The sequence below is a fragment of the Chionomys nivalis genome, chromosome 5, assembly GCF_950005125.1.
Source record: "Chionomys nivalis chromosome 5, mChiNiv1.1, whole genome shotgun sequence".
Classification (NCBI taxonomy): Eukaryota; Metazoa; Chordata; class Mammalia; order Rodentia; family Cricetidae; genus Chionomys; species Chionomys nivalis.
Genome location: NC_080090.1, coordinates 32,619,804 through 32,642,438, shown reverse-complemented (window position 1 = coordinate 32,642,438; position 22,635 = coordinate 32,619,804). Strand labels below are relative to the sequence as shown.

Below are 22,635 nucleotides of genomic sequence, written 5' to 3'. Positions count from 1 at the left end.
CAGAGCCAGGCAGATCCGTGTGGGAAGAACCTTACTCACAACCTCCCCAGAAAACTGGAGGTAAGGTCCTTCATAAAAATCATCCTCAGATGAAAAGTAGGGCGTTTGAGATAGAGCTAGAGACTGAGCCTCATCTCTGCCACTGCCTACTATAGGGATAGTATCACGCTCTCTATCTCATGGGGGCCATGCAGGCCACACACAAGGACATGGAGGTGTAGAGCCATATGCCTGAGCTATAACAGGTGCTCACACAATGCTCTTGACAGCTGAGTAGGGCTTTAGATGCTAAGCAAAGGAGGTCACCTTCAAGCCCACCCTGGCTGGGGATGATGATGTCATCATCCTCATTTCTTGAGGTCTCTCTGTGAGGTCTGGGGGAAAATGTCAGGCGCCCCTGTGTGTCCAGCCTGCCATTCTTGGCCTTTCTTTGATTCCTGAAGTCCCACAGGGTCGGCAGCTCAAGTCTGCCCAAGCCCTGGTGGAGCTGCCCAATGCACACACCCGGCCTAGAAACTGCTGGGGCCTTCTAAGCTTCAGCAGCTGGAAGCAGAGCAGCTGGGAATCCGCAAATCTGTTTGTTCACCATTTGTGGAGCATCTGTCATGAGCCAAATTCCAAGGAGGACGGATCACGTGCACGGACTCTGCCTCACACAGAGTTCTCTGGAAGGGGGGCAAAGGGCCAATACCGCGAGTAACATTTGCCACAAGCTCGGAGAAGAGCTGAGGACCGTGAACAAGGGAAATGCTGGGACAATTTTGATGGGGCGGCAGATGCCATGAAGAAAGGTACCCAAGGGCAGAACAGTGAAACACAAGTCATGTGGGAAACACTCGGGCTCTTGTGGAGGGAGAGCTGGCCTGGACCCTTGGCTCCCTTTCAAGGGCTGCATGCTGTTCTCTGCTCCCTGTCAACCCCATCTAGACCCTGGAAGCTACCGATGGCACCTTTGTCTTCCATGCTTGCTGGCTTTGGTTTAACTTCAAGGAGAAAAAGCACCCAGGGACTCGACTCCTGTGCTAAAGAAGGGAGGCTGAGAATGCAGGATCCCTGGGCCCTCTTGTTGCCCCAGCTGGACATTGGCAGAACTGCTCTTGGGTACTACTTCTCCCACAACAGCAAATTCCTGTTATTTTATTTTATGTGCCTGAATGTTTTGCCTGGATATATGTCTGTGCACCATGTTCATACCTGGTGCTAGAGGAGGCTCTGAAAAAGTGTCGGATTCCCTAGGACTGGAGTTACCGACATGAACCGTCATGTCAGCGGTTAGAATTGAACCCAGGTCTTTTGGAGGAAAGTGCTCTCAGCTGCCACACGCTGTGACAACAGCAGCTCTTCCAGGTTCCAGGCCCTCTCCTCCTCACCCGCGAGGGACAGTCTCCTATGGTATCAGCCCCTAGATGTCCATTTCTCTTCCTGCTTTTCCCCAGTCTTGTCCACATCTCTGGGGAGCGTCCCCTTCGTGGCTGTCACTCAGTTTCCCTGTGAGCACAAACAGAAGCCAAGTCTTCCCAGATTCACAACCTAGGGCTAATAGTGACAGTGATGTATGATTTACTGCTATGTCACCAGAGATGTGCTCAGGCTGTGAGCATCGCTCCTTTCCCAGCTCTCAGACAGGTGCACTCCCATTCCTCAAGTCTCCATGAGGAAGGAGGGGGCAGAAGCTGGGTCCTTGGCTGCTAAGTGAGGAGGTGTCATTGAAACTGGGCTCAGTCTTTCTTGGTCACCTCTGAGAGCAAATGTGTCTCCAATTGGTTATGAAAATTCTGGGGCAGGGTGTGCATGAGGAACATTCAGAGGGGGCTTTAAAGGAATAAAAGCTTGAGTTGGCCTCTAGGAGGAAGGCAAGACCCTGGACAAAGGCCCACTGGGCCATGGAGAAGAGAACAGAGGCACACATGTTCTCGGAACCACTGGACTTGGGAAGCTGAGCTTAGAGAAATGGACTGTGGTTAAGATCGACAGTGTTTCTAAGGAGATAGTCATGGATTGCAGTGCCTGGGAAGGAAAGCAGGAGAGAAAGGACTGAGGACAGACTCCAGGGATCAGGGGCACTGACAGGAAAAGAGGAGGCCCCAGACAGGGAAAGAACAGCGGGAGACTCTCCTGCCAAGAAGACATTTGCAAGTCTCTTGGTTCAGATACTTGGCTCCCAGGCTCACTCTTAAGAGGGGGAGCCAAAATGCAGTGCCAGGCTGCTCCAGCCACCACCTCCTCAGGATGAATGACATGATAGTAGTTAAGGGACCCAAAGCCACAGGAAGGCCGAGATGTGTGGAAGGGGAATTTAGCCGGTGTGACAGAGCTGAGTTTACTTCAGCAGCACCTGGGAGAAGCAAGTCTCGCTCACTTCGCTGCTTTCCCATTCCAGGCAATTACTGACCCAGGATACTCTCCCACCAAGGTGATACTTTGCCCGCCGTCTTCCGCCTGTGTGTGGGTGGCTACCCATTCCAGACATGACCTTATCTGTTTCCTTACCTCTAGATTTCCTCTTGTGAAACACAGACTGCCAGGCGATGACCAGGGTGAAGAGCAGAACGCTGAGGATCCCCACACAGCACACAAGGACGGCATACATATAGAGATCTGAAGAGCACATCGTCATAAACATTAATTCAAAACAAACCACAAAAAGGATTTCAAATGTAAATTACAAAGATTTTTTTTTTGGAAAAAAAAATGCACAAGAAGAAAACGTCAGATCTATATCTGAAGAGTCCCTAGACTTGTAATCAGAGGCGTTCTCCCTATGAATAAACCTTGATGGTTAGGGATAGGGTTCAGAGATAGGACACCCACCCAGAATACGTGTTCCATCATTAGAAAAGGTAAATCTGATTCGCCACTGTTGAAAACTCATGAGGAAGGTGAAAAGTCAAGTTGCAGATTGGAAAAGAGGATTTAAAACCAGAGCTCCAAACAGGGAGTAGTATCTAGTGTACGTCAAGAGCTCTCAAAAATCAACTCTGAAAAGTCAGCAAAGAATCCTCCGTGGAAAGTGGGCAAAGAATGCAGAGACATTTCAGCAGACAGAACACCCAGATGGTAAATAAACACATGGCTATATCCAACTTGCGCAGTCATGAAGACATGTAAAAGGATGCACAGTGAGACTGTCCACATACCATTCAGAATCCTGCTAAGGATACGCCTAAATTAGGCCACTCCAGCTGGGCTGGCAGTGACTGAAAATGGGAAGTGCTATTTTGGAAAACTTGAAGAAATGAAAATAGTGAATTCTTTTTTTTTTAAAGATTGTATATGTATGTCGGTATGTGTTTGTGCGTGTACGTGTGTGCGCGCGCGCACGCGCGCGTGTGTGTGTGTGTGTGTGTGTACAAGTACCTCTTGTAGAGGCTAGATAAGGGCATCAGATCCCCTAGTTACAGAAGGCTGTGAGCCACTCTATGGGGGTGCTAGGAACTAAACTCCAGCCCTTTGTAATAAGAGCAAGGGCCCTTAACCACTGAACCATCTCTCTAGTCCCCTAAATGGTTGTCCAAACCATCTCCCATGGGTTATTCATTGTTTCTACCTTTTCCCCATGACAAAGAATTCTAGGTGGAGTATTCATAAATGTGACACTTTGTTCATCTCATAGTATGTTCTAGGTTTAGTATTCATAAATGTGACCTCATTCATCTCATATTATGTTCTCAAGATTTGAGTTTCTAGAAGAACCTCTGAGGCAACAGGAATGCTCCCTTGCAAAACTCTTGGGCTATGGTGAAGCAGACAGATAATTACTTCACTGAAAGAAAACCAGTGTCCCGGGGTGGCGTGACATAGGTACGGCAGTGAATGGCTTCCAAGAGGAACTTGGAGATGCAGGTGACCAGTCACAGAGAAGGGAGAGAAAACAGACTTACACATTCGGGTTCTTTTAAGTCTCCTACTTGATCAGAGACCTAGGGAGACTTGGCGGAATCCATGCCTGGAGTCAGTAAGCCCTTTCATGTTCTTAGAGTTTGTCAACAGTTTTATCTAAGCTAGACTGAGTAGATTTCTATTCCAGGCTACTTAAAAGCTTGAACTGAAATTTAAGCATAGTTGTGTCTCCAGCTTCATTATCCACAAAGCCAGTCAATTGTGTACTAAAACTATTAAAATAATAACAGCAACCTTGGGGCCTAGTGAGATGGTTCAGTGGTTAAAAATATTTGTTACTCTTGCAGGCCACCTAAGTTTGGTTCCCAGGACCCACATCACGGCTCACAGTTGTCCGTAACTCTAGTTCTAGAGGAACCAGCACTCTCTACTGGCCTTTGAAGGCACTGCACACATGTGGTGCATAGATGTACATGCAGGGAAACAGCTATACACACAAAATAAACATAAGGAAATGAGACGGTTTGGATGAGAAGGCTCCTAGAGGCTCGTATATCTGAAAGTTTGGTCTGGTCACAGTTGATGGCACTTTTGGGGAAGGATTAGGAGGTGTGGCTTTGTTAGAGAAGGTTTGTCCCTGGAAGTGGGCTTTGAGGTTTCAAAAGCCCACACCATTCCCAGTTAGCTCTTTCTACCTTGTACTTGCGGATCAAGATGTACGCTCTCAGCTACCGTTCCAGTGTCGTGTCTGCCTGCCTGCTACTATGTTCTCCACCACCATGGTCATGGACTCCAGCCCTCTGGAACCACAAACCCCCAAATTAAATGCTTTCTTTTATAAGTTACCTTGATCATGGGTTTTTGTCATAGCAACAGAAAAATAACAAAGGCAACAAATCATTTTTAAAAACTGACTGCATTGAACAGTAGACATTTTTCTTGTCATACTTGGCTAAATAACACAGTATTAGAACTATGTATGTGGCACAGCCATTGTACTAAGTATCATATGTCATCTAGAGATGAAGACATTCATGGGTTATATTCAAATACTACAAGAGTTCTTTAAAGCACTTGAAAACCCATGTGTGTTTGGTATCTTTGGGTTGGAGAAATCATGGTACAAAATCCCCATGGATACCGAGGGAAGAGTGTAAGTATTGGAAGTACCACGGGACAAGGAGAAATGCTTGGTTTTTGTTGTTGTTGTTGTTTGTTTGTGTTTCTGAGACAGGGTCTCTTTATGTAACCCTGCCTATCCTGGGACTTGTGTATAGAACAGACCACTTTTATTAGCAGCTAAGAAAGTCAGTAGATGGTGGGCAGAAGGAGGGCTCTTCTGTGAGAATCCTGGCGCTACAATGGAAGCAGAGGGGAACTGGAGGGGGAGTTCTGAACACAAGAATGGAGCACTGTGGGAGGGTTGCTTAGTGCATCCAATGCTGGGCAGAAGCAATCATGGGACCCTCCCCCACAGAAGCTGCTGGGAAACCCCTGGTGGAAGCCAGGCTACAGTGGGTGGAAAGTCATGGGGCGTGGGAGGTCTTGTTGGAAATAAGAGTGGCTTCCCCTGTAGTAAAGTCCGACTGCTTCTGTCCAGGGACACATCTGTCCTTGTCTCACTTCATAGGCTGCGAGGTCGGGATCCTTAGGGAGGACGGGCTTGTCCCTCTGCTTCAACATGGAAACTCAACAATAAGACACACGGATTCTGAGAGAGATGGGCCATTACCAGCTAAGGTCACAGGTCCAAATAAGGACAGGGTACCAGGATACAGGACAGCCCCAATCCTGTGCCCCCACAGCCAGTCCTGATCTAGTCATTGTTGAGCAAAATACTCCAGGAACTTGGCTGGCATGGGGGAAAAGTGTTAAATAACTCAATTGCCTTGCTGGACCAGACAGAACTGGGGCAGATGGAGACAAAGCCTGCCTCTAAGGGAGTCCGGTTTCAAGCCTGGTGAAAAGGCAGGGTAATTTGACTTCTATTTCCTTCTTGGATGAGAGGAAACTGGCTTGCTAGAGTTTTTATGCCCCAAGATAAAAGCATCCTCACCCACCAGTCCATGCCTTCATACGCTCTCTCTATGGTCTCCAGGCTAAAGGGACCAAGAAGAAACAAGGCTGCAGGTGAACCCTCAGGTTTGCCATTCCCGCCAGATGTCCTTGTAATGCATCACACACATTGGGGGCCTGATCTCTCCTGGTGGGAGGCAAAGAACTCATTGCTGATCTCAGCCTAGAAGTGGTGCAGAGGGAGCTGGTTCTCCACAGGCAGCTGTGACTGCAGAATCATAGAACATCTGCCCAGTGTGTGATGCTCCTCTGTTCCACCAAGCACGAAGGCCCTGGGGGAAATGGACATTCGCCAGTAGGCACCATCTACCCTCACGAGGGTCCTAATGTGTGAGTGACGGTGGATGCTCTCTGTCCGGCTTGGCTCTGCTCTTGGAGCTATGGGACCCTGAATATGCCACTTCACAGGAAGGGAAAAACCGCACCCTGTTTTCCCCAGATCAGGCAGCAAGAAGTGCTGAGAAGTTCTGATTTCATCTCCTATTCCAAGCACTTCTTTTCCTGCACAAAGGAGGGTGAACCTGTTCAAAACAATGACTCTGTCACTGGCCCCAGGTCTCTCTGTCAACAAAGGTTAACCCAAAGCCAGGGCCACAAAATCAGAAGACTCCAGGGTCAGCTTTTTACAGTGACAGCTCAGTTGCCCTGTGCACTAGAGGCTGGCATTCTCTCCTGATGTCACCCTATCCTCACCCTATCATGTCCTTTAGTTATTGTTTTTAAAAAATCGATTTCTAAAAGATGGCTTAAAAAGTTTCAAAATTGAGCCTAGTCAAATAGCATTGTTTGGAGAATAAAACTAAAACTTTAAACCTAAATTCAACAATATCAGCTTTTAAACAGCTCAAGGGAGGGAGGCTGGATGTGTAGTTTGGTCGCAGAGTGCTCATGGCATTCATGAGGCCCTAGGTATCAAATGAATAAATAAAGGAACGAATGATTACGTAAGACTGGGGATTTAGCTCTGTAGTGAAGTGATCATCTAAGGTCACAGACCCGAATTAAACAGACTAGGCAAGGCACTGAATTTCATTCTGTCCAAATAAATAATAAAATAAATGGATAAATGTGTATATAAATAACAAAGTAAACTACTACCTATCCCTGCACACTCAACAGCAATATCAAATATCACGTTTTAGTTCCCAAATCTGTTTGCAATTCTATTTTTTGCCTGAACTGCTAAAGACATCACTGTCATTTTTAGACAAGTGACAAAAAATCCAGGTTTCCTCAAAGCAGATGGAGGGACCAGCAGACTGCTGTGACTGTGCACACCACAGGGAGGCCAACACAGGATGACAAGGTTCCTGTGCCAGCTCCTGCCCATCCTCCCAGTCTGCCAAACAAGTCGGGCAGGACAAAGGCACCTGTTGCCTGGCAACAGAGCAGAGTGTTCAGTGCTGCTTTGAAACTGGGTGACCCCAGCATTACTTAGTCCTGCCAAGCACCGCCCTCTCCCAATACACACATCACACACACACACACACACACACACACACACACACACACACAGAGTCAAGAAAGCCAGGGTCGGTATTCTACACTTCTAGTTCTAAGGCAAACGCCTAGGGAATAGCTGTTCTGGCAATAAAACTCTGTGTACTTCCACTAGTTTTTAATGTAGCCTGTAATACCATCTTGTTCAGGGCAACAGACCTGAGTGATAGCCCTGAGGGATTTTAACTCGCTCCAATATCTCATCCAGAGCCCTGACAATCAATGCTTGCTTTGTTGGGCAGGCACACAGCCAGGCCCAGTTAAGCCCCAGGAGGATGGATATCTGTCCACAACCCACATTGAAGCTCTTCCAATCAAGAACAAAAGGGCAAAAGGCCTGAGATCCTGTGCCAAAGAGTTTCAACTTACACCCTTGACCTTGCCAAAGCCGTGGCGGGTTAAAAAAGCAGAACACTGGGACATTGCTACTGGTGCTGCCTCCAGTGCCATGACCATCACAAGCAGCAGCAGCAAAACAGGGGAAGAAGACATGGAAACCGCTTACCTGGGGCATGCATGGTGCATGGTGAGAATACCAGCTGCCAGTCTTTGATAGGATCTGATTGTCTCTACTGAAATGGAAGTCCATGCTGGACCACAAATTTCACTTAGTGTCTACATCTGAGGAATTATAAAATGTTGACACTTATACAAAGTATCTTTGAGATTCAAATCATGCTGCAAAGCGTGTCAAGACTGACTGCTATAGTCCTTCCAAATGGTTATTATTATTATTATTATTATTATATCATTGCAGTTTTAAAATATGGTCCATCAAAACCACCTCACACTCTTGTGAACACTTGACTCCTGGTGTGACCATCAGAACTGCAGAGGCGGAGTCAGGACTCCCTCTGGCACATTCTCCTTAGAGAGTCCCACAGCCTTCCCATCATTCTATCCCATCTTAACACCAGGGCTTAAGACAGCTTCGGAGAGATGGGGTAAAACTCAGCCAGGTTGTCTCAATCTTACCCAACCTCAATGAGAAGAGAAAACCTTGCTCCTTCTGTTCCACAACTTCCCTCTGCGGGCAAGGCAGCCACTTTTATCTCTGGCCACAAGAAAGCCAAATGAGAGGCAAAGGAAGAGAGCTAGGGACTGATTTGCTAGGATAGTCTTCAGATACAGACAAAGGCAACTATATAGTGTAGAAAAAAAATTCCAGAAATACAAAGATTCATTATTGGATAAAAAGTGGACTGAGAAAAAAGAAGAAGAAAGAATAAATTACTTGCAACTATAAAACTAAATAATAAGTCCTGGCAAACTAGAGATTACGTCACAGTGAATGGTTTGCCAACCGCAATTAGAGTCGAATTTTTTCAGATACAGTGTCTGTCTAACACACTATGGAAAAGGCTGCTTTGAATTCCTGTGCTTTCCCACAAGACTGGTTCTCCTTCTGCCACCTACTGTCTTGTTTGCCTCGCGGATGTGGGTAGGCACACCTCTTTTTCATCCCTGTGACTAGTTCATTCTTCATCAATCAACCCAAAGGCTTCACAAGACAGAATCCTTCCCAAGGTCCTGCCCCCATTGACAAGCCCTGTCCTCTGATCAAAGGCTCTGACTGAGTGCTTAGAGTGCATGATGTCATTGTTTATGGTCATAATCTACAGTTATTTTGTGATGACCATTTTTCTATTGTCTTTTCTCTGGGGCAGAGACCTGGAAGCTCCCAACTCTTAGCATTTGCGGGCAGAATCATTTGATGTGGAAAGGGTCTTTTGCATTGCCTCTATCTTCAAGTTCCTAATGTCATTCCCACACTTGAGGCGACCAAAACTGTCTCCTGACATCAGCAAATGTCCCCCGACAGGGGCAAAACTACCCCCGTAGAGAACTCCACTCCAAGACTCAAACTTGAATGTTTGCCAGAGGTTTGCATTATACAAAGTGTCTTAGAGATTCAAACCATGCAGCAAAGTGTGTCAAAACTGACTGCTACAGTCCTTCCAAACGCATAGGGCACCACCTCAGAGTTCAGCCTGCATTCATATCAAGCTCCCTGGTGGGGCTGCTGCCAGGAACCGTCTCTCAGGTCGTGGCTCCTAGCCTGCTGCGTGCTGGAATCAAATGGGAGGTACTAAAACATTTCAACTAAGTCAGAATCTCCTGCAAGCAACCTTGTTTTTAAAGCTTCTTGATTGGCTCTACCATAGGGTGAAAAAACATTGCTTGCAGCTTTCAAACTCTTCTAGAACCCCAAGCTTTTGAAGCAACTAAGAATTAAAGGTCGCTTCAGTAGGCATATTCTTTAATTTTACATCACTTGGGAGTCCCTCCTTGGTATCACCCAGGAAAGGGATTTGGGGGGTGAGAGACAGAATTGGGCAGCATAAGGCTTCACACCACTTTCTCTACTAGGGATTCCCCAATCAGTCCTGCAAAGATCAGTCTGGGCACATGACTTGATGCTATGAAACAGTTAAGAAACTAGAATCCTTGTTTTTCCTATTCCCTTCTTACTGTCGAGAAATGAGGCTGCATCAAGGTACCAGACTTACCTTCAAATAATGCCCAGGTCGCTTTCTTTTTCTCAAGTGATGAATCTTCAGTAGCTTTGAGAGAGATCACTGAAAACATAAAGAAACAGGACAGCGTGACACACAACACCTTACGGTCCTGACAAGCTATAATCTCCAATGGGCCACGTGGTACCAATGTCTCTTAAATTTACAATGTCCATATTAACAAAACTGCCTGAAGTCATCACAACCCAGATACCAAGAAGAAACACAGCAGCATACACACACCGCACAGCTGAGAAACCTGGGCCCCACGACATGGAAAAACAAAACAAACATAAACCTGAGTTTAAAAGCCTGCCCCACATGCTTCAAACATAAATAGATGGTTGATGGGGCTGAAACTGAATCATCACTTCCTTAATGATTTTAGCATCTTCCATGGTGCGGTGCTGGGTGTTTATTTCCAAACAGAAACACCTGGGGTCCTACAATGGCGGGGATCAGAGCCTGTGCACCACTCCGAATGTAAGACACTCTGAAATACCACAGGCTCCTAGTCTTGAGATAATTTTGTTCTCTCCTATTTGTACTAGGAGGCTGCTTGTTTGTTTCCCGGACGCCCAGCCCTGAAACAATCACACAGAAACTGTATTATTTAAATCACTGCTTGGCCCAATAGTTCTAGCTTCTTATTGGCTAACTCTTACACCTTAATTTAACCCATCTCCATTAATCTGTGCATCACCATGAGGTCATGGCCTACCAGCAAAGTTTTAACGTGTCTGTCTCCAGTGGAGGTTCCATGGCTTCTCTCTGATCCCGCCCTTTTTTCGCCCAGCATTTAGTCCAGTCCTCCCCATCTATCTTAGTTCTGTCCTATTAACAGACCAAGACAGTTTTCTTTGTTAATTAGCCAATCGTATTCACAGCATACAGAGGGGAATCCCACATCACCTATTTGTTGGTTGATAACTGGATTTACTCTGCTTCCAGTAGCAAAAGTTGAGCTATAATATGTAAAACCTTGAACATCATCACAGACGACAACAACAACAATGAAACACATACAACATCAGGGACTGATCTGACTGTTCAATGGGACTTTCTGTGTCGACAGGAAGGTTCCACGTGAGTGTCACCCCGCAGCTACGTGTGGCTGTGGAACACTTAAAACATCGGTAGTCTGACCAAGACGTGAAACTGACAATTGGATCCAATTTTTGTAATTTAGATTTAAACTCTCATACACGAAGAGCTCTAGACAAGAGAACCGAGGACTTGAATTTTGAAAAGACAGGGGGAATGCAGGTGGAATTACTTTGAGAGATGAACAATAAGGTGGGCATGGTTTGTAGGTTCATTCTCTTATTGCACTTCCTGTATGTTTCTGAATTAATATTGTCATGGATCTCCATTCTTCCTAACCTCTTGCCCTTTTGTACCTTTATGGGATATTTAATTTTGAGGTCTTCTAAACAGCTGGTCTTTTCTTCACGTATGGTGGAATCTTCCAGCTCTTGATTATCCATCCAGTTCTTCACACAGCCCGGTTCTCCAGTGAATCCTCAAGTTTCTCACCTAATTTCCTAGCCAAGTTCATTCCAACAGCCACGCCTGACATCTACATGTGACCCGCGGTCTTGTTCTCCCATCTAGGTTTGGTTTTGACATCGTCTCAGTATGCCTGAGAATTTTTCCAAAATGAATGTCAGACATTGATAGAAAAAAATTACTGATTCTCTAGAAAAGTCTCCAGTTCCCCGAGAGCAAGAGGGAGAAGATTGACGATCACCTTAACCCACTCAGGAATTGGGTTGCCTAGAAGCTGTAATTTTAGTCTGGTCCATTTCTTGCTTTGGGTTTAGTCCCTCAGGCTCCCATAGCAGAAAGCCTGGACTGCTTGCCACAGGGCTCACATACCACAGTCAGGAATACCCCAAACTCGTTTGCCTTCAGAACATCCTGGCTGTGGCTTTCTCTGCGCTCCTGCCGAGCAGCTCCAGATGGACTTCTGGAAGACTTATGTGCCTGATAACTGGACTCCTCTGTAATCTTCCGGCCTTCTAAGAACAAACATGACAGCCGAGGTACAGAAGGTCATAAATAAAGCAACTGGAGAAGTAGTTCGGTGGTGAAGAGCGCTGGCTGCTCTTCCAGAGGAACCAGGCTCCATTCCCAGCACCCATGTGCCAGCTCACCACTGTCTGTAGCTCCAGCTTCAAGGGACTTCACACCCTCTTCTGGCCTCCGTGGACATCAGGCATGTGCATGGTACACAGACATAACTTACAGGCAAAATACTCACATACATAAAGTCAAAATTATAAATAAATAAACATGTAATTGGGGAACACACAGAGATGCTGTTGAGAAAGCAGAAATTCAGAGGGATTTCTCTCCCCTCCTAAAGGAAACCCCTGTCCCAGAAGAACCCAAATTCTTTAGAACAACTAGTTGTTTCAGCTTCACTTGATGTTTTTCTAGAGTAAGTAGTCTCTCTCTGTCTCTCTCTCTCTCCCTCTCTCTCAGTGTGTGTGTTAAATATATTATCCAAGCTCAATTTCTTCTTCCTGCTCAATTTATTTTAATCCAGAATTCCTGCACTCTACTGACAGAGCAACCAAGATTCCAGAACTTAAATAATAAGCATTGTTTATTGAGCTGTGGTGGGGTCTGACGGGGTTGGTACATTTTAAGTGTAGTGGTTATGTCGGAAAGGTGGGGAGCAAGCTGGAATGGATGAAAGAAGCAGTAGAGAGGAAGGTATAGGTGGAGACCTGAGCTTGATGGGACTCAAGGTCCAAAGAAGCTTGGTGTGCTGTCTATTCTGCGAATTATCCGTGCACTTTGTACCCTTCAGCCTTCCAATCATTTTCTGAACTACCCTGAGTGGTTTCACAACCTCAGTCTTCAATCTACTGAGCCTGGGAAAGGGTCCAATGAAGGGTACCACAGAGTCCAATGAAGACAGCAGATAGGTGTTAAACACCCTCTGAATAACTTAGCTCCAGCAGTGGAAAGATGGCCATCATGGCCCAGAGACTATCCCCTAATGTGGTCCTGCAGTCAGCAGCATCAGTGTCTCACTCCAATGTGGTCCTGGAGTCAGCAGCATCAGTGCCTCACTACAGTGTGGTCCAGGAGTCAGCAGCATCAGTGCCTCACTACAGTGTGGTCCAGGAGTCAGCAGCATCAGTGCCTCACTACAGTGTGGTTCAGGAGTCAGAAGCATCAGTGTCTCACTCCAGTGTGGTCCAGGAGTCAGCAGCATCAGTGTCTCACTCAGTGTGATCCAGGAGTCAGCAGCATCACCATTGCATATGATAATTCACAGTGGCTGTGAGGACATGTACAAGACATGCACTCTATATTAGGACAGAGCCAGCCAAGGTCCCAGGATTGGGGCAGGTCTTATCCCTGTCTGAGGGGCTACTGGCAATTGATGTTTTCTGTGCTAGGGAGAGTGGGTTTTCTTTAGGGATGTGGCCCCTGAGAAGCTACCCATGCGCCCATAGCTGGTCCCACACCCATGGATATTTGGGCAGCAATAAAGACTCAGTGGCTTTAAGAAGACCACACCAAGTTGGCATGGGAAAACAGTGCTGAGGACATAGAGTAGAAATTGAAATGGAGTGAATGGTGGGGGTTGGTTTGATCCAAACATTATAGGCATGTATGAAATTCTCAAAAAAATATGAGCAGGAGAAATATTCTGGACATAGCAAAGCATGCTTGTAGCCCCAATGCTGGGGGAGATGGAGACTTGGGATCTCTGAAGCTCATTGGTCATCCAGTCTAGCTGAATCCATGACCTTCAGGCACAATGACAGACTGTCTCAAAAACTGAAGGTGGAAAGCGATCGAGAAAAGACACCCAACACTGACCTGTCCTGCACATGCATGCATCTGTGCACACACTTACAGTAACAAGTACAAATGCCACACACTCATACACACAATGTTTAAAACAGGAGATAAAGGATATAGAGAGCCCATACACACTAGCCTGAAGGGTCCAACTTGCAGGGAGTGGGGGTTCAGCTAAGTCAGTGAAGTGTCCGATGCCTTTAGTTTTTAAAGCAGCGGTGATGAATACTTGTGACATCAAGGTGAGGATCATATGAATTAGAATACATCAAGTGCTTACAATTGTGTTCGAGATGTCACGAACTTCTCTATCCACAGGCAGTCCATCCCGTAAGAGCAGAATGTTGCTTTTATTGACGACTACCGTTCCCATGCCGAGAAGGGTTCTTTGCCTCAGAGTCCTTTACATGGAGTGAATGGACAGTTGCCCAAATGGCCAAAATGAAAGTGTTCTTCCCTCCTGTGACTAACCCTGAGTTGAAACAGGTTTCCATCCGCTTAGCCAAGGCGGTGCCCAGAGAGCACCTCCATACGTCTTTCAGGAAAGGAACCCATTGTTCTGATTTGATCCAAGTGCAGGTCCTTCTGCCTCATGCCTGACAGCAGGGAGCCAATTCCACTTAGTACAACATGGAGACGCATCTAAGAATTCTCATAACTGGGGATTTCCAAACTATGGCGACTCTCCCCTGCCTTCTCAGCCTAAGCAATTTGATGGGAAAAGACAGTCATTTTGCTTGGTGCCTGAAAACTAGCAACACTTATCTGCTTCTACAAGAGAGAAAAATTGCATAGGAACCATGCCAGGGCTTCAGGAATTTCCCCCAAGTTCTGTTGTCCTTATCTTATGTCACTGTGAATCCTGTGCTATCTCAAGTGAATTTGACACAATGTCAAACTCTGTGTCTGACAACACAGACTGTAAGGAGCCCCGGCTGTCTGATACAGCTTGTCCCACAGCGAGGGCTCTGTTGTGGAGCCGCCATGGCTCTGATCCCTGCTCTGATGTCCCTCCCTCTGTAGCACATGCACAAGGCCAATAGAAACTGACCTTGGCCAATCTTTCCTATGGGCACGGAGTAAAAGAGGCCTCTCCAGAGTGGATGGGCTGAAAGAAAAGACCAATACTTGTAGACTGTACTTTGCTGGAGGCTGGCTATCGCTCAGTCAGTGGTCAACATCTCAGTATGTGTGTGTGAAGCCCTAGGTTTGACTACTCCCACCACAAAACACAGAGACAGAAAGAAAATGTCACACTTGTTCCGCCACGGATTATTCACGCTGGCCCAAGACATTCTAAAATAAAATGAGTTCATGTCCAGTGAACTAGATAACTATCAGAAGACTGCATGATCCTTAGCAGAAGTCAGCAAGACTGAGTTCTTTGGCTATTGGTCTCCTCTCCTTATAAACCAGCTGTGCAGTCAGACAGGAGTGGTGGGGAGGGACAGCAAACAGCCCTTGTGTTCACATTGCTTGGATTTCTGTAACCTGACAGCCACTAGTAGGCGGTTCCGTAGCTGGGCAGAGGCTAAGCATGCCTTGAGACAGCTTACCACACCAGCTCCTTCAAGTGAGAGGCTTTTGCCTGCCCCACGCTGCAATTATTTATGTATTGTATTTTCATCAATCCTACCTGTATCCAGGAAAGTCAGGTGTAGAACCCAACCTCCTGGCCCTACAGAATTTAGGGCCTCTAGTTCCTCTGTGGACCTGCGAGAAGAGGGATACAGAGATGGAAGAAAGCTTTCTCAGTACAGCTACATCCGCTACAGAGATGACTTTGATCTACCAGACCACTATGACTATTGGTTAGTTGGTTCAAAGATCACAGAAAAGGAGAAGAAACAAGATTGTTCCTGCCCCAGTCAACTCCTGACTGCTGGCTGCTTTGTCATTGCCTTGGGACCTGCCTGGGACCTATGTATCTTCTCAAGGAGGCAGTGGCCCAGACAACCAAGTTGCTAGTTATTCTAGACCCTCCCCAGAGAGCAAAACAGGACGAAATCTAATAAGTTGTGAGATCCACCACACTGCTGCCCCTAGGTGAGCTGCTGGCTGAGAGCAGTCATAAGATTAAAAAAGAAGAAGAAAAGAAAAAAAGAAAGAAAAGATTGTAGGAAGTACGTTGCAAGGAGAGGGGAAAGAATTTTAGTGACATCCTTTGATAGGGCCTTAGGGAACCTGGCCTAGACAGGGGCATCAACAGCCTTGAATCTTAACTTGAAAACAAAGCCACAGAGAAGTCCCTCGAAGGGTGTAGGGGGAGACCCACCTCAGCCTTTCTGTCTCTGCTTCTTAGCCAGGCTGGCTAAAGTATTAAACTGGATTCTGCATGAGTGGCTCTCAGGGGAAGCTGCCTGGTACCCAGTAGGCCAGGGCAGGAAACACTTAACATGCAAGGCAATCAACTGGTTCTTGGGAAAATGAAGATTCTCTGGGAGTGCCCCTGGGTTTCTGGGGGTGAGTGAGGAGAGGAGCAATTTGTGAACACCTCTCAGAAGGGTCAGACGCTCCAGGTCTCAGGACCCCACATGGAGTAGCCCTGTTGGAAGAGACATAGGAGCCAAGCCCAAGAAGATATGGGAGGGGAAGTTTGGGTCGTGGGAGCCTTGGGCCTTGGCCTCTTGTCCAGCTCAGGGCTGGACTTAGTACCCAAGTAGAACAATATAGACAATATCTCCTTAATACAGCCCAGAGACAGACAGAGTAACAGCACCCAGGAGTGAGCCTGTCACAACAGTGTGTTCCCAAGGATGCCACGATTCATGGGTCACGTGCCAACACAGAAAACATGCACAAGAGAGCTTTAAGGAAAGTTACATCTAAAGAGCAGTGAGGGTATCTACAAGGAGGATACATCTCTGCTGTGTACACTTTCCCTGGGGAGATGTGAACACGGCTTACTCTCCTCAAACAGGGCCCCAAGGACCAACTCTACCCAAGCCTGTCTCAGTAAACCAGGGAGTTCACTGGGACCACTTATCGGAGCATAAACGGCCTCAAAATAGTCACAACACAGGAGAGTCTCACCTAGCAAGGAGGGCAACTTCCCCATGGCTTTATAAATTGAGTTCCCTTTAGTGAACTTTCCACTTCTTAGATACTTGCACTTCCCAAGACCACTTGCAGTTGGGGTAAAATTACATACAGATGGGGGGAAATGTAGGAGGAACATGTGGTCAGAACCTCAGATAAGGGTCCAGTGAGTCTCTCCATCACTCCTTCCATGAGAAAACACAACCCTGGATATTAAGGGTCTCCTGTGCCAATAGCAGCTGCTCTGGTTGAGATAACAATGGATGCTATGGTAGGACAGCCTTCCCCGATCTCCCAGAGAGAACGGACCTCCAGGCTTGGGCCCTAAAGACATCCTGAGTCAGAGAATCCTTCCTCCAGGGACTATCCACCTCCTCAGTATCTCACTCCTGCTAAATGTACTGCCTTAAAATGCGTCACTGCCTGCAGAGTGTGTTCCAGCTGTGATGTCCCCTTGTATTATCTGCACCTTTGTCCTTTCCTTCACTTTCTAGGGTTCTCCTTGGTTATTTCACAGGAGTGACGTGATTCTAGAGTCTGTGCCTGGAGCTCTTGGCAAAAAGCAGGAGGATCCCTGGAGCCTGGGAGCTGGAAGCAAGGCTGGGTAATATATCAAGACTGTGTCTTAGTAGAAAACAAAAGAATGAATGAATCAATTAGTCAGTCTATGATATGGTACCATACTGTGTGGCATGGTGTGGTGTGGTATGGCATGGCATGGCATGGTATGGTATGGTATTGTATGGTATGACATGGTATGGTATGGCCTGGTGTGATATGGTATGGCATGGCATGGCGTGGTGTGATGTGGTGTGGTGAAGTATGACATGGTATGGTATGGTATGGTATGGTGTGGTGTGGTGTGGTGTGGTGTGGTGTGGCGTGGCGTGGCGTGGTGTAATGTGGCTATATACAGTACAGTGGGGCATACTAGAGAAGTAAGCTACTCAAAAGGAACTGAAAGCAGGACCATGACATCATTACATGTTGGAAGCATTGGGGAAGAGGTCAGGGCAGAAGCCCCATGCCACCCAAGCCTTCTTTCCTCTCTGAAACCTCAGAAGCCATGGAGGCCTAGCCACACATCTGCCCCAGGGCTCACTGTGCCCACACGTGCTGGCCCTGGCCCTGCCCCTCATGGACGTTTATTTACAGATTTCTACAGGAAGGAAGCAGGATTCCTTAAGCAGAGGATGATCCATAGCTTCTGCCAAGAAGAGAAGACGTCTAAGATCTGCTCCCTGATATGTGAACCTTGCAAACGTGTACCAAGCAGGGAGCAAATGCCGCCCTGCCTCAGTTTCCTCAGACTGCATTCTACACAGATCCATGTGAAGAAACATATACGTAGGTGACAAGAAAATAAAGGACCGAGTCAACAGCCCCTTTGCTCCCAGTTCAGAGTGAAGAGGCCTCACTGTTGTCTGTTTCCAAGGGCCCAATTCCCAAGTGGAGGAATGTTAAAATGGAGCTGTGTTCCACTAAGTACAGATGGACCCACGAGATGGAGAAGGAGCCATTGACACAGAGACTTCTGTGATAGGCTTGCCTGTCACTTCCTTTCCCCTTTGCTTCTGCAAGACTCAGTTCAGAGGCAGCCCCTCTGGTGGTTCTGACAGAGCTGGACTGTGGGAAAGCCCACCCAGTGACCTGCCTGGGCCACCGTGATAAACACTGAGATTCTGCTTTGTTCAGCTTCAGCCCCTCTTGCCTTTTGCACTCAGACTAAGGCAAACTGTAGCAAACAAAACAAAGGATTAAAAATAAATAAACTTCCCAGGGTGCCCAGGCAGTTACAAAGGAAGTTCACATTCCTCAAGGGAGCCAGCTACAGAACACAAGGGTCAGCATTTTGTACAGTTAGGGAGCGGGACTTCCTCACTGACTCAGCCTCTCTTAGCATCTGCCTCAGCACCCGCCTTTCTGTCCCTTTTTGCCATTTCAATTGGGCATTTTACCCAAGAGTTTAAATCATTCATTCACTTTTTATGTGCCAAATATGTTCTGGAACCTCGTCTGTGCCCAGGTACAGAGTCACAGGTGAGTGACCTCAGAGTTGGCAGGGTGCTGAAATCCCTGGCCAGGTCACCTCGCCAGCCTGTCTGCTCATCACTGCCCACTTTCCTAACTTGCATCCTCTAGATTCCTAGAGTTTCTCTTCTTCCTGCTTCAGCTTGCCTGAGCTGCCTTTGGTTCTGACATGCGGGGCCCAGCATTTCTGTTGAAGCCCTCCTGTGATCTCATATGCATCCCAGAACTGTATCCCTGCCTTCCTTCCATGTCAAGGGCACCTGCTATACAGTACTGCCTTTTCATCCTGTCTCCTCACACCCTTCCCCTAGATTAGGAAGCTGTGGTCCAAGGTCAGCAGAGATGCTAGCTGTCTACCTCATGCCTCTTTGGGCACAGTGTCCCAAGGACAGCTTCATAAATGAAAGTTTCCTACATGTTTGGGAGTTTGATATTTTAATCTCCTGGAGTTTTGCAAGACTGGTGGTTGGCATGTGGTTTAGTCCAATGAAGAATATGTCTGAGTGTTGTTTAAATTACACTCTGGTTGTCAATTTGTTTTTTCTGAGTGTCTGGACCTGTTGACACTGTAAACACCATGATGTGTGCTTGCTTAACTAAGCAGTAGCCCTAAATGTTTAGTAAATCTCATTCCTAATGATCTGTCCCATGTCTCTAGAGAGAAGGGATTTAGTTAACTTCTTCCATGGAAACCGGAAGTATCTATTCCCTGTGGTGTTAAGTTCAAATCTAATTATTAAGTCCCCTCTCACACTGTGGGGTCAAATGCTCAGATGATAATTATGTTCTGATTTCATCTTTGCCCCCAACATTTCATTTTTTTTCTTGTAAATAATGCTCATTCTCTCTCTTTCTTTCTCTCACTCTCTCTGTCTCTCTGTCTCTGTCTCTCTGACTCTGTCTGTCTGTCTGTCTGTGTGTGTGTGTGTGTGTGTGTATGTGTGTGTGATATATCCAGGCATGGTTAATTCATTCATGTGTTCACATATGGGCACACACACACACATACACACACAAACACACACACACACACGTGCAGAGCTCATGTGGAGGTCGAAGGAAGACCTGGCTGTTGTGCCTGACTTTCTGTGCTGTTGAGGTGTGATCTCCCGTTTGCCACTGTGGAAACCCAGGTGACTGTCAGAAAGTTCCGAGGATTCCGCTGTTTTTGCCTCTCATCTCCCCAGAGATGTGCTGGGGCAGACTTCCCTCTGGATGCAGTTTTCAGGTGGGTTCTGGGGAATGGAATGCAGGTCTTCACATTTGCCTGGCAGACGCTTTACACACTGAGTCATCTTGCTAGCTCCGCCACTAAACTTTTAAGGTAACAGCATTTTCCCATTGAAAACTGACTTATGTAACCTTAAATCAACCAACAGTCTGGCTCCTTCCGCTGTGCTGTTTGTGGTTAGTGTAAAACCCTGGTTAAACTGCAGAAGTCTGCAGGTTGCTGCTGTTCCGAGCATTGCACTGTTGATGAAGGGAGCTCCCTCCGAACACGGGGCAGAGGGAGGGGAAGTATTCATCTCAAATGTTGGACTGCCTCTGATTCCACAGGCTGCAAAAACTTGACTGAAAAACCACCAAAGGATACTCAGTTGACCATATTTCTCACATGTATGAGAGATTTCGAACCCCTTGGAATATGGAGTCTTAGCCTCATTTCCAAGGTGATCTTGGAATTTTACCCTAAAGAGAACAAGCATGCTTTGTCTCACTCTTAGGAGACATCCAAAGCTCTCAGGTTTTGTTGTTGTTGTTGTTGTTGTTTTGACAGAGATATTTAGGATGATTATCCAATCACTACCTACCTTGGTAAAACCCTTCGCAGCTCTATTTTGGTTTCTTCATTTCTTATTTTGTTTCATTTTATGCCTGTGGGTACCAAAAGCCAATGGCATTTGGAAATATACTGGGCTATCTATCATGTTTGCCAGATACAAAAATCCATTCCAACTTAGAACACGCTGAATACCCCTGTATTGGTTCACTTTTTGTCAACTTGACACAGCCTAGAGTTACCCAGGAAAGAGAGCCTCAATGGAGAAATTGTCCAGATCCAATTTACCCATGGCCATGCCTGTGAGAGATTATCTTGACTGATGATTGATTGAGAGGGCCTGGCCCACCGTGGGCGGCACCATCCCTAGGCAGGTGGGCCTAGGCTGCATAAGGAAGGCAGTTGGGCATGAGCCAGTGAGCAGCATTACTCCATGGGGTCTGCTTCAGGTTTCTACCTGATTTCCTTCCCTAGCTTCAGTTGATGATGGATTGTGCCCTGGAAGTGTAAGCCAAATAAACCCCACCTTCCCCTAAACTGCTTCTTGTTCAAAGTGTTTTATCACAACAAGAGAAAAGCAAATTCTACCTCCCGACCAAAGGAGCCCATGCAGCGGACACCAAGCCAAACTGTACCCTTCCATTGCCCCAATACTGGTGTTTCCCACAGCCCCATCTTTGACCACCTTACCCATTCCTAGAAACCTTCACCCATTCAAAGCAGAGAGATCAGCTCACAACGGTGAGACCACGGGAAACTGCAGGCCCACATATATGGGTACCCCGGGAGGAACCTTTCAAACCATACCTCTTGTCTGGGCTCCACCCAACCCTGAGGTCGCAAAGACCTCTCTCATAACCCCAATCGGTCCATTAGCAAATGTTTCTCACCTAACACCTTAGCACCGCTCTTTTACTTTGGCCAAATTTAACACCCCTTTGAACTATGAAAAACAGTCTCTGCCCCTTTCATCTTGTTCCTCAAACCCATGTTTCAGTCAGCCAACAGGTAGAGCTACCTGAAGCTGTGGGATGCATTACAGTTTTCCATGGTGGAAAGCGCCTCACACAGTTGGGAATCCACACCCTCCAGTAAAGCCTTTTATCAGGCAAGGCTGCGACATCCAGTGGAAACTCATTAATGTTCTCTACAGGCACCTTTGTGAGCCATTCTGTAATCCCCTAGTTATTGATACCCCATCATAAGTCATCAGTGTCAGCCCCAGCACTGCCCCCTCTCTTGGCTAGCAAGGGGCCCTCTGAATCTCCATGGTGTCCCGTGTCCTTCACCACTGAACTCACAATGGACTGTCCACTCTGCAGAATGAATCCACCCATGTGCTTCCAGACCCCCAAGAATTTTAATGGCTTAGTAACTTTATTGATGCTGCTGTGATCTGACTGTATCCCACAAAAGATCTTGCATTGGCTAGTTGGCCACCAATACAGCAATGCTGAAAGGTAGGACTTTCGAGAGGTGATTGGACAGGGCCCTCCCAAATCCATTCACTGATCAATGACATGGCCAATAAGTTGGGTTATACAGGGATGGCTCTGTTATAAAAGTGAGCCCTCTGCCCTGGACCATATTGATGAACAGGAAGCTCTCAATGGTGCCAGCAACATGCTCTTGACTTCTTGGCCTCTGGAATCATGAACTAAATGAATCTCTATTATTTATGAGTTACCCAGTCTCAGGCAATTTCTTACCATGACAAAAAAAGTGAACTAAGATACATACTCAAAGAAATGAGCACCAGAAGGCATGTTTCCAATGCAATTTCTTCACTAAGCCAACCACAGCTTCATGGACTGAAAGAGCAGATTCTCTCCCAAGGCTGTCCTTCATTTTCTTACCTTGATCTTTCTTTTTTGGATTGCATCTGTGTTTTTGCAAATGTGTTCTCAGAGTTCATTGCATGGTCTCACAAAATGTCACCCATACAGGGCCTGGCCCACTTGCCTGACTTCCGAGAGATGTCAGGCTAATTCGTTCAAGCATACAAGTGACAAAGCTGACACACCGTGG

General features: G+C 46.7%; 1 protein-coding gene across 1 annotated transcript in view; it reads right to left on the bottom strand.

Moving 5' to 3' along the window:
- The window catches only part of Vstm4 (V-set and transmembrane domain containing 4), an 83,199-nt gene that overhangs the window by 45,082 nt on the left and 15,482 nt on the right, over window positions 1–22,635 (bottom strand). Inside the window, exons 3-4 of the mRNA XM_057770219.1 lie at window positions 9,927–9,995; window positions 2,491–2,598 (exon numbers count right to left, since the gene is read on the bottom strand). Of these exons, the coding sequence (XP_057626202.1) occupies window positions 2,491–2,598; window positions 9,927–9,995 (177 nt within the window). The remainder of the gene's footprint in view (window positions 1–2,490; window positions 2,599–9,926; window positions 9,996–22,635) is intronic.